This window comes from Hemiscyllium ocellatum, chromosome 22 (genome assembly GCF_020745735.1).
Source record: "Hemiscyllium ocellatum isolate sHemOce1 chromosome 22, sHemOce1.pat.X.cur, whole genome shotgun sequence".
Classification (NCBI taxonomy): Eukaryota; Metazoa; Chordata; class Chondrichthyes; order Orectolobiformes; family Hemiscylliidae; genus Hemiscyllium; species Hemiscyllium ocellatum.
The window spans coordinates 43,212,374-43,231,365 of record NC_083422.1 but is presented as its reverse complement, the minus strand read 5'-3'; the positions used below and the strand labels follow the sequence as shown (position 1 = coordinate 43,231,365).

Sequence of the window (18,992 nt, the reverse complement as noted above, 5' to 3'; positions counted from 1 at the left end):
TTCATGGATCAACAAATTCAACATGCATTTTGACGTCACACACTTTTTCCTCCACCACCCACCTCTGAGCTTACTTTTTCAATCAAGACTCCCGTCCACTTTCTGAGAACCCCTTCGTCACACCCAGTTCCAACCTTCCAGCTCTGAACCGTCCACATGACCTGTCCCATTTGTCCATCTTCCTTCCCATCTATTTGCACCACCCTCCCCTTTGACCTATCACCTTTACCCCCACTTCCATCCACCTATTGCACTCACAGCTACCTTTCCCCCAGCCCCACCCTCCTCCCATTTATCTCTCTAGTCCCGAAGCTCCCAGCCTCATTCCTGATGAAGGACTTTTGCCCGAAACGTCAATGTTCCTGCTCCTCGGATGCTGCCTGACCTGCTGTGCTTTTCCAGCATCACAGTCTTGACTCTGACCTTGTTGGATCATGTCCAGTCTTTCTAGTAAACTCCATTCATCCCCCTCTGTTTCATATTCCTTGATGTCCTCCTCTGACAAAAATCTGTTGATCTTGGTCTTAATAAGTTCAATTGATACAGCAACCATTGGCTTTTGGGAGAGAGACTTCCAGATGTCCACTTATTTATTTGAAAGAGTACTTCCTGATCTTGATGTTCCAGTTTTAGGATTATATCTCCTAATTCTGTATCCCTTAGCAAATCATTATAGTTGACAGTTTACTATCAACTTCATAGTACTTAAAATTACAAAATTAAAATGACAAGAGAGATTCTTTGATTAAATCATCCCGATGTCAATTCAGATACAAGCCAGTTGGTGAGGCAAACCAAGACATCTTTGTGGGAGCCTTTTTATATTTTTTAATCAACCTACTCAGAGATAATGTTACATACCTCTGGAGCATGTGAGACTTGAACCTAGGCCTCCTCGTTCACTACCATTGCACCATTAGAACCCTATTCCCCAGTCTTTCCATTTTTTTTTCAATTTTTGTTTAAATTTAACCTGTTTTTCTAATCATTTTTGGAGATGCTATTACACACCTCTGGAGCAGGTGGGACTTGAACAAAGGTCTGCTGGCTCAAAGGTCGAGGCACCATAAGCGCCCTTTTAGTCAGTCTTGCAGTTCCTTCCATCCATCAGTCCACCTATCTCTTTAATTTTTATATTCAGACGTGATCTTGCACACAATTGAATATTTTATCCCACATCATTAGGTGCAGCATGGTGGCTCATTGGTTAGCACTGCGGCCTCACAGCACCGCAGTTCTGCGTTCAATTCCACCCTCAGGCATCTGTTCGTGTGGATTTCCTCCAGGTGCTCCAGTTTCCTCCCACAATCAAACAATGTGTAGGTTAGATGGACTGGCTGTACTAAATTGCCGATAGCATCCAGGGATGTGTAGGTTGGGTGGATTAGCAATAGGAATACAGGGATAGAGTAGAGGGTTTGGTCTGGGTGGGATGCTCTTCGGAAGGTTAGTTGGACTCAATGAGCTGAACGGCTTGCTTCCACATTGTAGGGATTCCATGATCACCAAATCATCCATGGGTTTTTTTTTACACCCAAAAATCATCATGAGTAAATCCGGTCTGACCTTTTGTGTCTACTCAGTTAATTAGCACCAATTAATTGTTTAGCTACTTGCTATAAAAATAGATTCCCTCTTCTTTAAATTGAAACATTTGAAATACACCACCAATCCTTGAATAAAACTAATATAACTTCCTCTGGCAGCTCATTCCACACAGGTACCACCCTCTGCGTGAAAAAGTTACCCCATAGGTCTCCTTTTTATCTTTCCCCTCTCAGCCTAAACCTATGTCTTTTAGTCCTGAATTCCCCCACCCCAGGGAAAATACTTTGTTAATTTATCCTATCCATGCTCCTCATGATTTTATAAACCTCTATAATGTCACCCCTCAGTCTCTACTGCTTCAGGGGAAAAAGCCCCAGCTGGTTCAACCTCTCCCTATAGCTCAAATCCTTCAACCCTGGCAACATCCTTGTAAATCTTTTCTGAACCCTTTCAAGTTTCACAACATCCTTCCAATAGGATGGAGACCAGAACTGCACGCAGTACACCAACAGTGGCCTAACCAATGTCCTGTGCAGCCGCAAAATGTCCTCCCAATTCCTACACTCAATACTCTGACCAATAAAAGAAAACATACCAAATGCCTTCTTCACTATCCTATCTACCTGTGACTCTATGTTCAAAGAGCTGTGAACCTGCACTCCAAGGTCTCTTTGTTACAGCAACACTCCCCAGGACTTTACCATTAAATGTATAAGTCCTGCTAAGATTTGCTTTCCCAAAATGCAGTACCTCGCATTTATCTGAATTAAACTCCATCTACCGCTTCTCAACCCTTTGACCCATCTGATCAAGATCCCATTGTAATCTGAGGTAACCTCCTTCGCTGTCCACTATCCCTCCAATTTTGGTGTCATCTACAAACTTACTAACTATACTTCTTATGCTCACATCCAAATCATTTAAATAAATGATAAAAAATACTGGACTCAGCACTGATCCTTGTGGCACTCCACTGGTCACAGGCCTCCAGTCTAAAACCAACCCTCCACCACCACCACCCTCTCTTCTACCTTTTGAGCCAGTTCTGTATCCAAATGGCTAGTTCTTCCTGTATTCCATGGGTTCTAACTTTGCTCACCAATCTTCCATGGGGAACCTTGTCAAACACATTACTGAAATCCATATCGATCATGTCTACCTCTCTGCCCTCATCAATCCTCTTTGTTACTTCTGCAAAAAAACTCAATCAAGTTTGTGAGACATGATTTCCCACGCATAAAGCCATGTTGACTATCCCTAATCAGTCCTTTCCTTCCCAAATAAATGTACATCTTGTCCCTCAGGAATCCCTCCAATGACTTGCCCATCACTGACGTCAGGCTCACCAGTCAAAATCCCCTAGCTTGTCCTTACCACCTTTCTTAAATAGTGGCAACATGTTAGCCAACCTCCAATCTTCCGGCACCTCTCCTGTGACTATCGATAACGCAAGCATCTCAGCGAGGGATCCAGTGATTACTTCCCTAGCTTCCCACAGTGTTCTAGGGTGCACCTGATCAGGTCCTGGGGATTTATCTACTTTTATGTATTTCAAGACATCCAGCACTTCCTCCTCTGGACATTTTTCAAGATGCCACCATCTATTTCCCTCATTCTATATCTTCTGTGTCCTTCTCCACAATAAACACTGATGCAAAATACTCGTTTAGTATCTCCCCCATCTCCTGTGGCTCCACACGAAGGCCACCTAGCTGATCTTTGAGGGGCCCTATTCTCTCCCTAGTTACCCTTTTGTCCTTAATGTATTTGTAAAAATCCTTTGGATTCTCCTTAACCTATTTGCCAAAGCTATCTCATGTCCCCTTTTTGCCCTCCTGATTTCCCACTTAAGTATACTTTTACTGCCTTTATACTCCTCTATGGATTTACTCAATCTATCCTATTTATATCTAACATATCCTTTCTTTTTTTTCCTCAACCAAACCCTCAATTTCTCTAGTCATCCAACATTCCCTACACCAACCAGCTTTTCCTTTTCACCCTAACTTGAATATACTTTCTCTGGACTCGATTTCTGAAAGCTTCCCATTTTCTAGCTATTCCTTTAACTGTGAACATCTGCCCTCAGTAAGCTTTTGAAAGTTCTTGCCTGATACCATCAAAATTAGCTTTCCTCCAATTTCGAACTTCACCTTTTAGATCTGATCTATCCTTTTCCATCACTATTTTAAAACTAATAGAATTATGGTTGCTGGCCCCCAAGTGCTCCCCCACTGACATCTCAGTCACCTGCCCTGCCTTATTTCCCAACGGTAGGTCAAGGTTTGCACCTTTTCTAATAGGCACGTCGACATATTGATTCAGAAAATTTTCTTGTTCACATTTGACAAATTCCTCTCCATCTCAATCCTTAACACTATAGTCCCAGTCTATGTTTGAAAAGTTAAAATTTCTTACCTTAACCACCCTATTATTCTTACAGATAACTGAACTCTCCTTACAAATTTGTGTCTCAATTTCCCACTCACTATTAGGGGGTCTATAATACAATCCCAATAAGGTGATCTCCCTTTCTTATTTCTCAATTCCACCCAAATAACTTGCTTGGATGTATTTCCAAGAAAATCCTCCCTCAGTACAGCTGTCATGCTACCCGTTATCAAAAACCCCACTCCCTCTCCTTTCTTGCTTCCCCTTCTGTCCTTCCTGTAGCATTTCTATCCTGGAACATTAAGGTACCTGTCCTGTGCATCTGTGATTGCTATGGTACCCCAGTGCTATGTTCCTAACCATGCACTGAGTTCATCTGCCTTCCCTGTTAGGCCTCTTGCATTGAAATAAATGCAGTTTAATTTATCAGTCCTACCTTGTTCTCTGCTTTGTCCCTGCCCTGACTGTTTGACTTGCTTCCTTTCTCAACTGTATATCAATCTCAGATTGATTGCTTTCCTCACTTTCTCGCTGGGCCCCACCCCACCCCCACCCCCACCCCCAAACCATAATAGTTTAAATCCTCCCAAGCAGCTCGAGCAAATCTCCCTGCCAGTATATTAATCCCCTTCCAATTCAGGTGCAATCCTTCTTTCTTGTACAGGTCACTTCTACCCCAGAAGAGACTCCAATCATCCAAAAATGCATACACCAGTTCCTCAGCCATGCAGAGCAGTCCTCTGCACATTTTGTTCTACCACTCTTCTTAGTGTCATCTCCAAACTTTTGACGACTACACGTGGTCCTTAACTCCAAATCATTGATGTAAATTGTGAATAATTGCGATCACAACACTGATTTTTCAGGCACACCACTAGTCACTGATTGCCAACCAGAAAACCACTCATTTATCCCCACTCTTTGTTTCCTGTTAGTTAACCAATCTTCTGCCCATGCTAATACATTGCCTGTGATGCCATACATCTTTATCTTACGCAGCAGCCTTTTGAGCAGCACCTCGTCAAATGCTTTTTTGAAATCTTGATGCACCACATCTACTGGGTCGCCATTATCCTCCGTGCTCGTAATGTCTTCATAGAATTCCAGAAGATTAATTAAGCCTGACATGCCTTTTATGAGCCTATGCTGCGCCTGCCCAACGGGACAATTTCTAACTAGATGCCTTGCTGTTTCTTCCTCGATAATTGACTCAAACATTTTCCCCACTACAGAAGTTTAACTAACCAGTCTATGATCCCACTATTTATCTATCTTTTTTAAGCAGCGATGTCACATTTGCTGCTTTCCAATCTGCTGGAACTGCCTCAGAGTCCACCAAAATTTGGAATATTACTACAATTGTATTTGCTATTTCTCCCGCCATCTCTTTTAGCATCCTGGGAGGCATTCCCTCAGGGCCAGGAGACTTGTCTACCCTTGGCTCTATTAGCTTGACCAACACTACCTCTTTCGTAGTAATAATTGTTTTCAGGTCCTCACCTATCTCTATCCCTTTGTCATTTAGTAGCGTATTGTTAGTGTCCTCCATTGTCAAGGCCAATATAAAATACCTGTTCAATGCCTCAGCCATTTCATCATATCTCATTACTAAATCCTATTCTCATCCTGTAAAGGACCAATGTTTATTTTAGCCAGACTTTTTCATTTTATATATTTATAGAAACATTTGCTATCTATCTTTATATTCTGAGCCAGTTTATTCTCATAATCCATCTTACTTTTCTTTATAGCTTTTTTGTGGCTTTCTGTTGACCTTTAAAGCTTTCCCAATCTTCTAGTTTCCCACTAATCTTGTCTACTTTGTATGCCTCGTCATTCAATTTGATAGTCTCCCTTATTTCCTTTGACACCCATGGCAGATTATCCCTTTTCCTACAGTCTTTCCTTTTCACTGGTATATGCTTTTGCTGAGCACTTCGAAAAATTGATTTGGATGCCTTCCTCTGTTCATCAACTGTCGCACATAAAGTCTTTGCTTCCAGTTTTCTTTAGCCAATTCCTCTCTCACCCTATTGTAGCTTTGCTTGTTTAAGCACAATACCTTGATATTGGATGTTATCTTCATACTTTCCATCTGTATTCTAAATTCAATCATGAAGTAATCGTTCTTTCCAAGCGGATCCCTAACTGTGACATAATTAATTATTCCTGTGGCATTAAACAGGACCAAATCTAGGATAGCTTGCTCACTCGTTGATTCCATTACACACTGTTCGAGAAAATTATCACAGATGTGTTCACTGATCTCCTCCTCCTCCTCCTCCTCAAGGCTATCCTGACCGACCTGGTTCGACCAGTCAACATGTAGATTAAAATCCCCCATGATAATCGCCATACCATTTTTACAGACATTAGTTATTGTTTATTGCCCATCCCAATGTGATGTTATTATTTGGGGGTCTATAGACTATTCCTATCGGTGGCATTTTCTTCTTAGAATTTCTAATTTTCACCCAAATGGATTCAAACTTATTCTCCATAGAACGTAATCGTACCTCACCACCGCCTTGAAGTCATTCTTAAATATTAGAACTACACCACTTCCCTTACCATCCGGTCTGTACTTCCGAATAGTCTGATACTCCTGAACTCCCAGTTGTTACCATCCTGTAAGCATGTCTCTGTAATAGCTACTAAACCATATCCATTCACAGTGATTTCTGCTGTTAACTCATCTACCTTGTTGCGAATGCTGTGAGCATTCAGTTAAAGGTGCCCTTATGTTCGTACCCTTTTCGTGAATTCCAACGTCGCCATTAATATCTCCTGAGTTATCCTTCGTTTTCACTTCTTTCTTAGTCTGCCATGTAGTTAAATCCTCCTGCACACAAGTTAACTTGCTGTTCACCTTTTTATTTACCATCATATTTCCACTTTCCTCCTTCCCTCCCATCCCCTGTCAATTCAGTAGTTTAAAGTCCTATTGACCACACTATTTAATTATCCTTTTTGCTAGAACATTGGTTCTAGTTTGGTTCAGGTGGAGATCGTCCCATCAGTACAGATCCCTCCTGTTCCAGTAGTGATACCAATGCCCCATGAAATGGAATCCCTCTTTCCCTCACCAGTTCCTCATCTTTCACCATTTATAGTATATTCTAATTTGCATTCTCAGATCCAAGGTGAATGATTTTGTGCTTCATTGAATTTTATCTATCATAGATAATGGCATCTAACTTCAAGTACTTGTGCTTCCAAATTTTGTGTCATTTGCAAACTTATATGTACAAGTCACCATTCCCTCATCTATGTCATTTAAATACACAAAAGCTGAGCACCCCCCCCCACCCATTATAAAACCCTGGGGATTACCATTTATCCTATCCACCAATCAGCGAATTGTTTTTTTTATTTCTGCATACACCTTCAAACCAATTATTAATCCATGTGCAAAGTAATGTAACTAGTTCTTCTTCTACAGCAATATCGTGTCCTCCCAATAGAATGGTAGGTTTCAAGAAATCTTTGAAATCAGAAGAAATACATTATGTACTTTAAAGCTAAAATTAATTGCAGCACATACAGACTAATCAGAAATGGAAAGTGAGCAAAAGTCTTCAGTTGTTTAAAAGAGACCCCAGGTATTTCTAATACCATCTGTATTTTCCAACTCTTTATCATTCAGTTATTTTATTGCATGAAAATTGAAAATATATATAAAATGTTGGGATAGAATGATTTCATCGCATGTGACCAGAATTTAATAAATTATGTATTCCAAATCAATACCAAGAGTCTAGGTGAAGTTTATTGTTCAATTTTTCTGCTGTATGTTCATTGAGCATGTAGCGATTATATTTCACAGATGTACAATACATTAGTCATTTACGTGTAAGGCTATAAATTCATTGTTTTGGTTAAAACCTTTATTAAAAATTGCTTCATTCTATTAAGCGGACATGTGAATGAAATACTCAAATGTACGTGATATATTACAATGAATTGTTAATGGGAGTCGTATACCGCCACTTGGCTTTTGCCAGAATGTACATTGTTTGATAATGATAGGTTGTTATACACTAAGTAATGCCCATTGAATTATGCTGCTGAAGTTCAACCATGCATCTTGTAAAAGTGATGAAGATTAATTTCCTGGTTTGTTATTCTTCGCAGATTATCACATCAGTTGGCAATCAAACTGGCTTCTTTCAGCTTCAGATGGTGTTCTTACCAATTGTTTTGCTGATCTGTTTATTTTCATTCTTTGCATTTTCCAACATGCTCTTTTTGTAACCTACATTTATATGTGCGTTTATATTTACATCACATGCTTTGATCTTTTTTTCAGACTTTTGATAGGCAATTTCCCAAAGTAATTTTTATTTATTGATTGTTCAGTTTTAGCTTCCACAGTAATTGGAGTCATTTGTTTTGGAAAATGTTTGCTGTACATCTCATCATTGTGCTTATCCTAAACCCACAAGAAAATTGATTTAGAACATATATACAGGACCGTATTGAAAAGGTTTGCAGAACATGGTGAAAGAACAAAACAAAAATCTAAACAAATTGGGGGTAGTTTTCATAGGTTTCTCAAAAAAAAGATAGGATAGACTATAGCCCATTAAAAATACTAATAGGAATCCTGAATAATGCTACAGCCCTTAACTGAAACTTTTATTTCAATATAAGAGCATAATTTAGGAACAGAATTAGGCCAATCGACTCATTTGAGTTTGCTCTGCCATTCAATCATGGTTGATCTGTTTGTCAACCCCATTCTCCTGCTGCCTTCCCATGATTTTTGATCCTTTTACTAATCAAAAACCTATCTATCTATCTCTGTCTTAGATACATTCATTGACTTGGCCTCCACAGCTTTCAATGGCAGAATGTTCCACAGTTTCACCACTCTCAGACTGAAAAATAAACTTCTCATCTCAATTCTAAAGGGTCGTCTTTTCACACTGAGGCTGTGCTGTTGGTCCTAGTCTCTCCTCCCCATCCATTCTATCTAGGTCTCTATGTATTCTCTTAGTTTGTGATATTCCCCTATTCCTTTTGAAATCTCTCAAGTACAGACCCAGAGTCCTCAACTTGTTTCCAATAGAACATCTAAACAATACCGCAATGAATAAGAGTGGAAGTGTCAGACCCACTTGTAACTATACAATTTGACACCTGTTCAGTTTCCTATAGTGTAACAAAGTAAACAGGATTCAACATCTGACCTTGCGGTTAAACAGTTTGAAACAGATTTCAGCTTATTGATCACAATTCTCTAATGATATTGTAGTACGAATGATTGACATCCCAATATATCTAGTAACTTGAGTATATTGGAAGCTGGTTGCAATGAAACTATACTGGAAATTATTAATGATAGAAGAGTTTTATTAAACAATCCAGAGATCATTAGTCCACTGCTAAACTGCATGCTTGTCATCTTTTTAAGACTGTATTGTCTAACTAATAAGCAAGTTCGTTTTACAGCTCATTGTTACTGAGTTAGAAAACAGAACCATGTTTGTATAAAGAACTAAGTAAAGAATTCACATTTCTACAATATCTTTTGTATCCTCCAGATGAAAATTGTTATTGCCAATCTTTACATGTCACATCATCCTTTTGTTTCTTAATAGAAAACTCAGAATTGTCTCTCAGGATTTTTTTAAACCCTACTGGCTGGTTCTTTATCCATATAATGTAAATTTTATTCTTCCTTTGAGTTATTTTCTCTGATTAAAGTGTTTGAGTAAAGTTATAAATTCAAATTTGTGTGCACAAATTCAAAGCATTTTATCCTATTAGTAAATATTCATATCTAAAAGTAAGTGGCATGTAAAACTCCTCAAATTGGAGAAAGGTCATTAATAATTAGGAGAAAAAGCACTTGAGAATTTATAGTTGAAAGGACAAATGAAGTTGTATTTTTACATAACTTTGGGGATTATCATGGAGAAAAGGTATTCCCTGCACTTTCAATTATATGTGTGTTATGCAGAATAGATAAGGCCCTAAATTTGGTGAACTCATAGAAAGCACTTAAATGAACTTCAAATTTTATTTGAAACAATAGGAGATTGTCCCCTGTCTTCATTCCAAGAAATGCCTGTTGTGTAATTATGTCTTTTCTGCAAATGCAATTAGATAGCAATGTATTTTCTCCATTTTGCTTGAATAGTTAAGTTCTCAGTAATTTTTTTAACCATGTCGCAATAAACATTTGTCATTTAAAATAGTACTTTATACTTTTTAAAGATTTTTTTTAATCCAGGTTTGCTTTGATTTGTCAACAGGAGTCAAGGTGACATCCTCTGTGCATGTTTTGAAGCTTATAAAGCAAGCTGGTGACAAAGTAATGGTTTACTATGAGAGGCCTGTTGGTGGACATCAGAATCAACAATGTAGTTCTCTCCAAGATAACTTTGGCCAACTTGAGGACACAAACTTTAGTTCACAGTTTGGTCCACAAACATTCGATGATGAAGGTGGTTTAGACAGTGCGGATGCTAAAGATATAGATTCTGAATTTGAAGAATTAGTATGCCCTGAAATCAAACTGCCATCCACAATAATAAAGGAGGATTTTGCACTAAGTAATCAAAGTCCAAAGCGCTCAGTTGCTACACTTGCTGCAAAACCTTTGGGAACCATATCTCCTATTCTGAATCGCAAATTGAACTTGGGCAATTATCAGATACCCCTGAAACCCCAGCAAAAAGATGTGGTTAAATCTGTTCAATCAAAGTGTCCAGATATCCCTGATGCACAACTGCCTAGTAAGCCAGTATCGGGATCCACAAATAAACCTCCTGTACCCCCAAGGCCCCAAATTAAGCTTACTTTGGCTTCCTCTGAAACCCAGTACCAGCTTGAATCTGGTGATGTTGCTACAGAAAAACTTGACAAACCAATTCCTTCCACCAATAGTGCAGAGAGAAATGTGGAAAAGAGTACAGGCAAAATTGGGGACCAAAATGAAGATCCATCCCTATCCAAATCAGCTGCAAGTAAACAAGATTCCAAGGAAAAAGCTTCAGAAGCTACCTGCAATATGCGCGACGGAGCAGAAGATAATCAAATCTGGGAATCATCAGAGGTTGTCTACCGCAAGAGGTTTGGAAAATGGAACAAGGCAACATGTGTTTTTGAGGTTGAAAGCCACCATAAGTATGTCAATGTTGCAATCTGGTGTAAAGAGCCCTTTAAACCAGGTGGCCTTATTTGTTTAGGCCATGCAAGTATAAAACTTGAAGAGATAGCAATGGAATGTCTTTCTACAGCTTCACTGGAGTATCAGGCAACTTTCAAGCTAAGTGCTCCTGAACCAAAAGCTGCTGTCAGTAGGACTGCACTACGAAATCTAAGCACTCATAAGGGATTCAATGAGAAACTGTGCTATGGTGACATTACATTAAATTTTACATATCTAAAAGAAGGTGACACAGAAACCTCTAGTGTTCAAGTAGAAAAGGAAAATGAAGATATGTTACCAGAAGATATTCCTGCTTTCAGTAAGGAGGATCTTAGTAAGTCATGCACAGAGAAGAGGCATAATTTCCAAGATACTCAGTTTCAGAACCCAACATGGTGTGATTACTGTAAAAAGAAAGTCTGGACTAAAGCAGCTTCTCAATGCATGACATGTGCATTTGTTTGCCATAAAAAGTGCCAGGACAAATGTCTAGCAACAGAACCTCCCTTTTCAGTTGCTACTGAAAGAAGAGTTGACTTGGAATCAAAGTCATCCTTCAACAAGTCTACAGGATTAACACGACATATCATTAATACTAGTTCCCGCTTGCTGAACCTAAGGTCAGCACCCAGAGCTCGACTTGCTGACCCTGGAGTTGATTTGGTAGAACCATCTCCAAAACACACTCCAAACACCTCAGACAACGAAAGCAGTGACACTGAGACTTACAGTGCCAGTAGTCCCTCCAAAAGACAAGCTGCTAGCACGGGAAACAAGTTACCAGTTAAGAAAGAAGGCGGCCTTGATGATAGTGTATTTATTGCTGTTAAAGAGATTGGCCGGGATCTTTATCGAGGGTTGCCAACAGATGAACGCTGTCAAAAACTGGAATTGATGTTGGACAAGCTACAAAATGAAATAGACCAGGAACTAGAACACAATTATGCTTTAATCAAGGAAGAGAAAGAGAGCACAGATCCGAGAAAGAAGTTGCTCCTGTCTGCTGCCCTTTCAAAGTCAGGTGAACGACTTCAAGCTCTCACGCTGCTCACAATCCATTATAAAGCAGGGTATGAGGATTTGGAATTGAGTGAGAGTGTGTCTTCGGAACAGCAAACAAGAAAGGTCACAAAGCTTTCAGATGACATCTTATCTATAACAGCAGATGAAATTGACATTGTCAATCAGACCGATGTGCAGTCATTTACTGATGTATCAAATGAGCAAATTATTGATGATGCTGAATCCCTTTCATGATTTCATTTAAATTTCCTGATGATTGTACTCAACCAAATTTACTAATTTGTTGATTTTCTTCCTTGCTTCTGTGCAATAACGCAATTGTACTTCTGTCTTGTGATTTTGACTTTTCATGTGACTACAGTGTCAACAAACTACACAGCCAATTCTGTCGATGACTTTCTCTCCCCATTTCAGAAGTTTTTAGTAAGGTATATTTAAATTAATTCTTGTAGTGATGGTACTCTGCAAATGAGTCTGTGATACATTGGAAAGATGGACTTGAATTCTTTTTTTGGGACCAGGTTTTAAAATTTGAATCATGTCATAAACTGTAATTCTTTAAGTTCACCTCTTTTTGTTCTTTGCATAGATATTTCTTTGCCAAATGTGTATCAACAACACAAACTGTGGTGAGCTTTTGTGTCTATTAAAGGTATTTTAGTAAAGCAGAGTTTGCTACTATGTATGTTGTTTCTTTACAGATATTTGTAATTTAAAGGATGACTATTTGGAACCTCAAATATTTGTGCAAGGGTGCAAAAAATGCACTGACACTTTCATATTTATTGAAACAGTAATATGTATTATGAAGAGATGTCTATTGACTTTATACTTAAAGTATGTATTGCATGGTAAAACATTCAGGAAAGTTCACTACACAGACCTGCAGATAGTTAAATTTTGACAGAATGTGACAATTCAAATTGACACCAAGTTGTAATTTTTGCACATGGAGGTAAACTAAAAGTTGTTACTGGGGCTGAGAAAGTGACACTAATTAATTTGCAAGGTTTTCAGTTTGGATAATTGAACCCTAGTGTTCCCCACTTCTACCACAGCAAAGTGAAGAGTTGGGTGTCTATAACATTAGCAGTGCCCAATAAATATGATTCTGAAAATTTGTTGTTTTTGTAACCTTATTTAATTCTATGTATGGATTGTTTTAAATAATCTAGATAATTTTCTCTTTGTACATGTGTTAAACACAAGTGAACATTAGAAGGCCCTATAATGCTGAAGTAGTGGACCCTCAAGTGGAGAAAATTTAAGTATCAGTATTTCTATAAATACATTTGTTCCTGGTTCCTCTGGAAGGAAATGCTTCCAGCCATGCCTAAGTTTGAAAGGGGAAGTCCTATTTCAGACCATGAGTTATTACATGACCATTTCATCTGTTGGTTGGACCTGTACAATAGGGCAAGTTAACTTGGTTGATGTGCAAGTTTACAGAACATACCAGTTCGAAGATTATCACTGGTTAGCTTATTGTAAACAAATTAACAAAAAAGTCCGTGAATTTTAATTGCTAGCAAACAATCCGTAGAATCATTCATTTTTATTGTGCAGACAAACTATTTGACTTGATCATTCTTGTGTTGAGTCTTGGAAAGAACTATTTAATTGGTCTTGGAAAGAACTATTTAATTGGTCTAATTTCCTTGATCTTTCTTCATAACACTTGCCTTTTCAAGTATCTCTATAATTTCATTTTGAAAGTTATTATTGACTCTGCTTTCACCATTTCAGGCAGTGTATTGTAAATCATAAACTTCTGGTTTAAATATTTTTTTCATTTGTATCCTGGTTCTTTTGCCAGTTACTTAAATCTAATTATTGTACTATCCACCAATAGCAATAGGTTCTCCTAAATCCTGTCCATTTCCATTTAAATGTTCTCTGTCTGAATTGTAGCTTCTCTCATCTCCACATTATTGAATTCCCTCATTAAATTAATACTATTCTAATCTCTAAACTCTTGATGTGCATTAATGATCTTGATCTTTATGTGTAGGTGGCAATTTCAAAGTTTGCCAATGATACAAAAGCTTCAAATTAATGTAAATTCTGAGGAGGACAGTGTAGCACTCCAAAAGGACATAGACAAGTTGATGAATTGGGCATATAGATGGTAAATGGAGTTAAAGTATGAGGTGATACATTTTAATATGAAGATTATGGACAGTACTTGGGAGCAGAGGGACCTGAGTGAATATGTGCATAGATTACTGAAGGTGGTAGGGCAGATGCAGAGATAATGTATACAGTTTCTTGGGCTTTATTAATAGGGGCATGGTGAGTCATTGCAGGGAGGTTATGCTGAACTTATACGAGAAACTTGGTAGACCTGAGCTGGAACATTGTTGATTCTAGAGATAAGAAACTTCAGTTACGAGGATAATTTGGAAAAAATGGACTATCCTCGGAGTGAAGAATGCTAAGAGGAGATCCAACATATTTTCAAAATTGAGTGGTAGTTTGGAAGGAACTGCACCTGCTGATAAAAGATTCAAGAATGACAGAGCAGATTTAAAGTGATTTGCAAATGAAGTAAATATGTGAAGAAGAACTGTTTCACACGGATAGTTCAGATCTGGAGGTGTACTGCCCAGAAAGGTGGTTGGAGGCATTGAAGCATTCAGGTGGGAATTGTTTCTGTTCACATAATCATACAATGTGCAAAGGCATGGGAAAAGAGCAAGTAAATGGCAATCATAAATGTGAGTCATAATGTTCTTTGGAGAGCCCCGTGCAAAAATGATGGGCAGCTGTCAAACAATTTTGCAATGCTATGGAATCTAGCTGAAGATATTTTTGCGTATTTTTTCCAATTGACATACATCTCTATTGTGGAACAAAACTGTTTTCCTTTGGGCACCTACATAATATAGACCATGGTTAAATGTAAAGTCCCCACTCTGCTCAACTGCTGTGCTCAATTTACCCTTAGTAATAGTAACTCCACAGCAGTAACATTTTTCCAATTCCTACACAGATCTTCAATTAAAACTGAACAAAAGTATAAGGAGCTTTGTGATAACGCAAAAGCAAAAATACTGCAGAAGCTGGAAGTCAAAAATTAAAACAAAGCTGGCAAACTTGGATTTTGTTGCATTGAGAGAAACAGAGTTAACACTTTGAATTCAAGTGACATCTTCGGAATAGAAGAGAGATAGAAGTGTGATGGATTTTATGCTGTTGAAAATGATGGGAGAGGGTCAGGTAGAACACTTTCACCCCACCAGCTTCTCCATTCAAAAGAAATATTTTAAGAAAATAAGAAACAGGAGCAAGAGTAGGTCATGTGCCCCTCGAGCCTGTTGTGACATTCAATAGGATTGTGGCTAATCTTTTCATGGACTCAGCTGCACTTCCCCGCCCACTCATATTAACCCTTAATTCCTCTACTGTTGTAAAATCTACCTTCCTATGTATTAAAATATTCAATTCATTTTGGCTGATTATGAATAATAATTCACTAGAATAAATTAAAACTTGTATTGAGTGCTCAGTGCATTATATAAAAGTTGTGCAGTATGAAGTTTGACCAATTTCTGAGGGTCACAGCTAAGAACATAATACCTCACTCTGCTACACAGATATTCTCCTCAATAAATTTCCTTACTTGTCCTCCACCATATTTTAGAACTTGTTGATTTGTGTTATATTTTTGATTGGCCGTAACAGTCCTCTGGGATCTCATCCAATTAGTTATTCTATGTTTTGAACTGATAGCTGGATTGAGTAATTGCTGGCTTTCATAGTGGAAATGGCATCAGATGTAGCACATCCACCCACCCAATGATCCAAAAGCACTGAACTGACCTCACAGGTCTGTATGACTCCGTGCATTTACAGTCAGCAATATATTGAAATTAAGCTTTGGGTTAACATCAAGCAAATATTTAATGTATTTGTTTTAAGTTTCTATACTTTAACAGAAGCTTTTAACCGTATAAAAAAAAGTTAACGGCTCTGCTGAAATTGATTTATTTCAGAATAAAGGTTAGCAATCTTGTGTAACACAAGGACAGAAATTATTTAAAAGGGAGCTGGATAATTTCATGTACTAAAGGATGATGTACCTCATGGTTACTGAAGTCTCTTGGTGCATTTAGTTTTTGGGGTTTAGACAGGAAATTCAAAAGTTACGTTTCTCTAATTCAGGCTTTTTTCAACTGTTTTGCATCGACTGAATCACAACTGCTGATGTTTGGAATGCCATTATATTTATCTGTAGCATAATCATTGGGATAAACTTGATGAGGCCAAGTGAACTTTTCCACTTTATCTCTTCTGTGTAACAGCCATGTCCATTTCCAAATGAGGAAGGCAATTCCTCCCAGTCTAGTTTATTTGCTAATGTTTTTGAAAACTTTTAAACATTAAAATGTTTACGAATACAGAAGTATAATTTTCAAATGGCCATTTCAAGCTCTTAATATATCTAAATCCAAATAACAACTAAATTAATAAACCAATGCCATTTTTATTCAGAGTACTTTTATTACATACATTTGTCCATGAAATGAAGGAACACACACCCACATAACACATCTGATTGCAGATTAGGAACATTTGGGTTAGCAGGAGAGGTTCTGTACATATTTATTTTTATTTTCCTATCTTTGTGCACAAAGCGGCCAACTGTCCAATCTGTCTGTGAACCGTGATTATATTTGCATGAACATGACATGTTGTCTTTACCATAAAATATCTTGTCACTAAGCAATAAGAGCCAATTATAAAAGCCTACTTTTAGGTATTCATGAACAATGTTGACAGAAACAAGTCACGGAGGAAAGTTTAAAGCATGGTCTTTGAATATTCATCAACTGTAGTGCATCATGGTGCTTGTATGTATGGCTGAACATTTTGTGAAGTTAACTTGTAACCAGACATACGTGGATCATTAATCAGTAAAGGTGTACCAACATATCGAATCCATGTAAATATATCTTCTATAACAAAGGCACATGAGTTACAGAACAGAAAATAGATTGGCCACAATGTAAACATGTATAAATTTTAGAAAAAGCTGTTGAGGATTGCTTTCCAAACTAGTTAATGGTTTTCGCATTTTAGTGCCCTAAAAGCTTTCTGTATTTCAACCAAATGTTCAGTCACTATGTGCAACTTTATCAGTGTGAAGAGTATGATGCCTTTTACGGAAAGGGGGAAATGTTGTTATTCATCTCGCTAAATGTCAATTAAAGTTTCAATTTCATTAATCAATTTTTTTTTGGATAGCTAGTTGCTTGATTTGTGAACTTTCCTGTGACTACTTATAAATAAACATTACAGGTAAACTATATCTGCTAAGGCATCCCATATTTTTATTTTTACATAAAATGAATTGTCCACAATCCACAAATCCAATTTGTAGAAATGTATTAATCTTTAAAAATCTCATATATAGGCGGAAAAACCTTTAAGCAAACGTACAATAATAACTGTTCATATTCTGATATGTGCATACACATGGGTTTGTTCTCACTCACCAATACATGTGTTTAAAATATACTGAATAATAAAAGCTTTGAAAACTATTCATTGATTAAAAATTTAAAAATGGAATAAACATTCCAATTGTTGTGATAAGGCTGTTGGCATTCAATTTTACTCCACTAGCATTATGCTTCCTACCCCCATACCCTATGATCATATGGGTAAATAAAGTTACAGCTTTGGTATGTTTTAATGAACAACAAATTATAGAATATGTGTTACTACATTTAGGACATTTTTTCAAGGACAGTTCACAAAGCACTGCATACTATACATGAAAATATATATTGTAAAGAATATGATATGGCTGCAATCATTCATCACTCTCAGACTCTTCCTCATTATCATCAACCACAGGGGCCTTCTGAAAGTGGTCCTGAGTTGTGTACATTTTGGTTTTAACAGTGCAATTTTGATTCATCAAAATAGCCTAAAATAAAATAAATTCAGGTGTTATTGTGCACAGAGTTTTAGCAATCTAGAACAACTACTGCTAAATTGTTTGCAGTCTCTTACCATCTTTTCTTCCTTGGCAGGAGGGCTTCGAAGGAAAAAGCATAATGGAGCATATATTATGTCAATGATACCAATAATTACCATTAACCAAGGGAATCCTATTGTTTTAGCAATGGCTCCACCAGTTGAAGGCCCTGAAAGGACATAATAAATTAGAGAAGGGAAAAGCAGTATGCTAGTTTTTAGATTAGATTCCCTACAGTGGAAACAGGCCCTTTGGCCCAACAAGTCCACACCGACACTCCGAAGAGTAACCCACCCAGACCCATTTCCCTCTGACTAATGCACCTAACACTGTGGGCAATTTAGCATGGCCAATTCACCTGACCTACACATCTTTGGACTGTGGGAGAAAACTGGAGCGCCCGGAGGAAACCCCCACAGACACTGGGAGTATGTGCAAACTCGACACGGATAGGTGCCCAAGGTCAAAATTGAACCTGGCTCTGAGGCAGCAGTGCTAACCACTGAGCCCCTAGAAAACATTTGGAGCTAAATAGCTTTTTGGAATCTGATGAATTCCTTGGAAGTGTAACCTAAGCATTTTTTCATCAGTTTTGGTGTTGATTTAAAGTTTTATGATGATAAAACTAAGCTAGATGTACACCAATTAATTAGTAGTATCATCATGAGAGCCATAATAATTGTTACCCTGACTGTACATTATCTCCATCATAGCATAAGGAAAAAAAAATCTCTATTTTGAAATTAGAGCCACTAACAAAGTAATAAAAACAAATTACTGAACTCTCATTCTCCCCTCAAGCTGTTCAGATCTAACCGGTTCAAGTTAGTCTATGAGCCAGCTTAGTCATGTTACTCCTACTCAGCGTTTGAGGCACCGCATCTT

The 18,992-nt window shown here is 37.8% G+C and overlaps 2 protein-coding genes across 2 annotated transcripts in view; one reads left to right on the top strand and one right to left on the bottom strand.

Moving 5' to 3' along the window:
• Positions 1-13,251, top strand: part of pdzd8 (PDZ domain containing 8) — a 189,490-nt gene extending 176,239 nt beyond the window's left edge. The window contains exon 5 of the mRNA XM_060842128.1: positions 10,200-13,251. Within this exon, the coding sequence (XP_060698111.1) occupies positions 10,200-12,355 (2,156 nt within the window). The 3' untranslated portion in view covers positions 12,356-13,251. The remainder of the gene's footprint in view (positions 1-10,199) is intronic.
• A 3,336-nt stretch (positions 13,252-16,587) lies between these two features.
• The window catches only part of slc18a2 (solute carrier family 18 member 2), a 36,060-nt gene continuing 33,655 nt past the window's right edge, over positions 16,588-18,992 (bottom strand). The window contains exons 15-16 of the mRNA XM_060842127.1: positions 18,143-18,276; positions 16,588-18,056 (exon numbers count right to left, since the gene is read on the bottom strand). Coding sequence (XP_060698110.1) covers positions 17,940-18,056; positions 18,143-18,276 — 251 coding nt within the window. The 3' untranslated portion in view covers positions 16,588-17,939. The remainder of the gene's footprint in view (positions 18,057-18,142; positions 18,277-18,992) is intronic.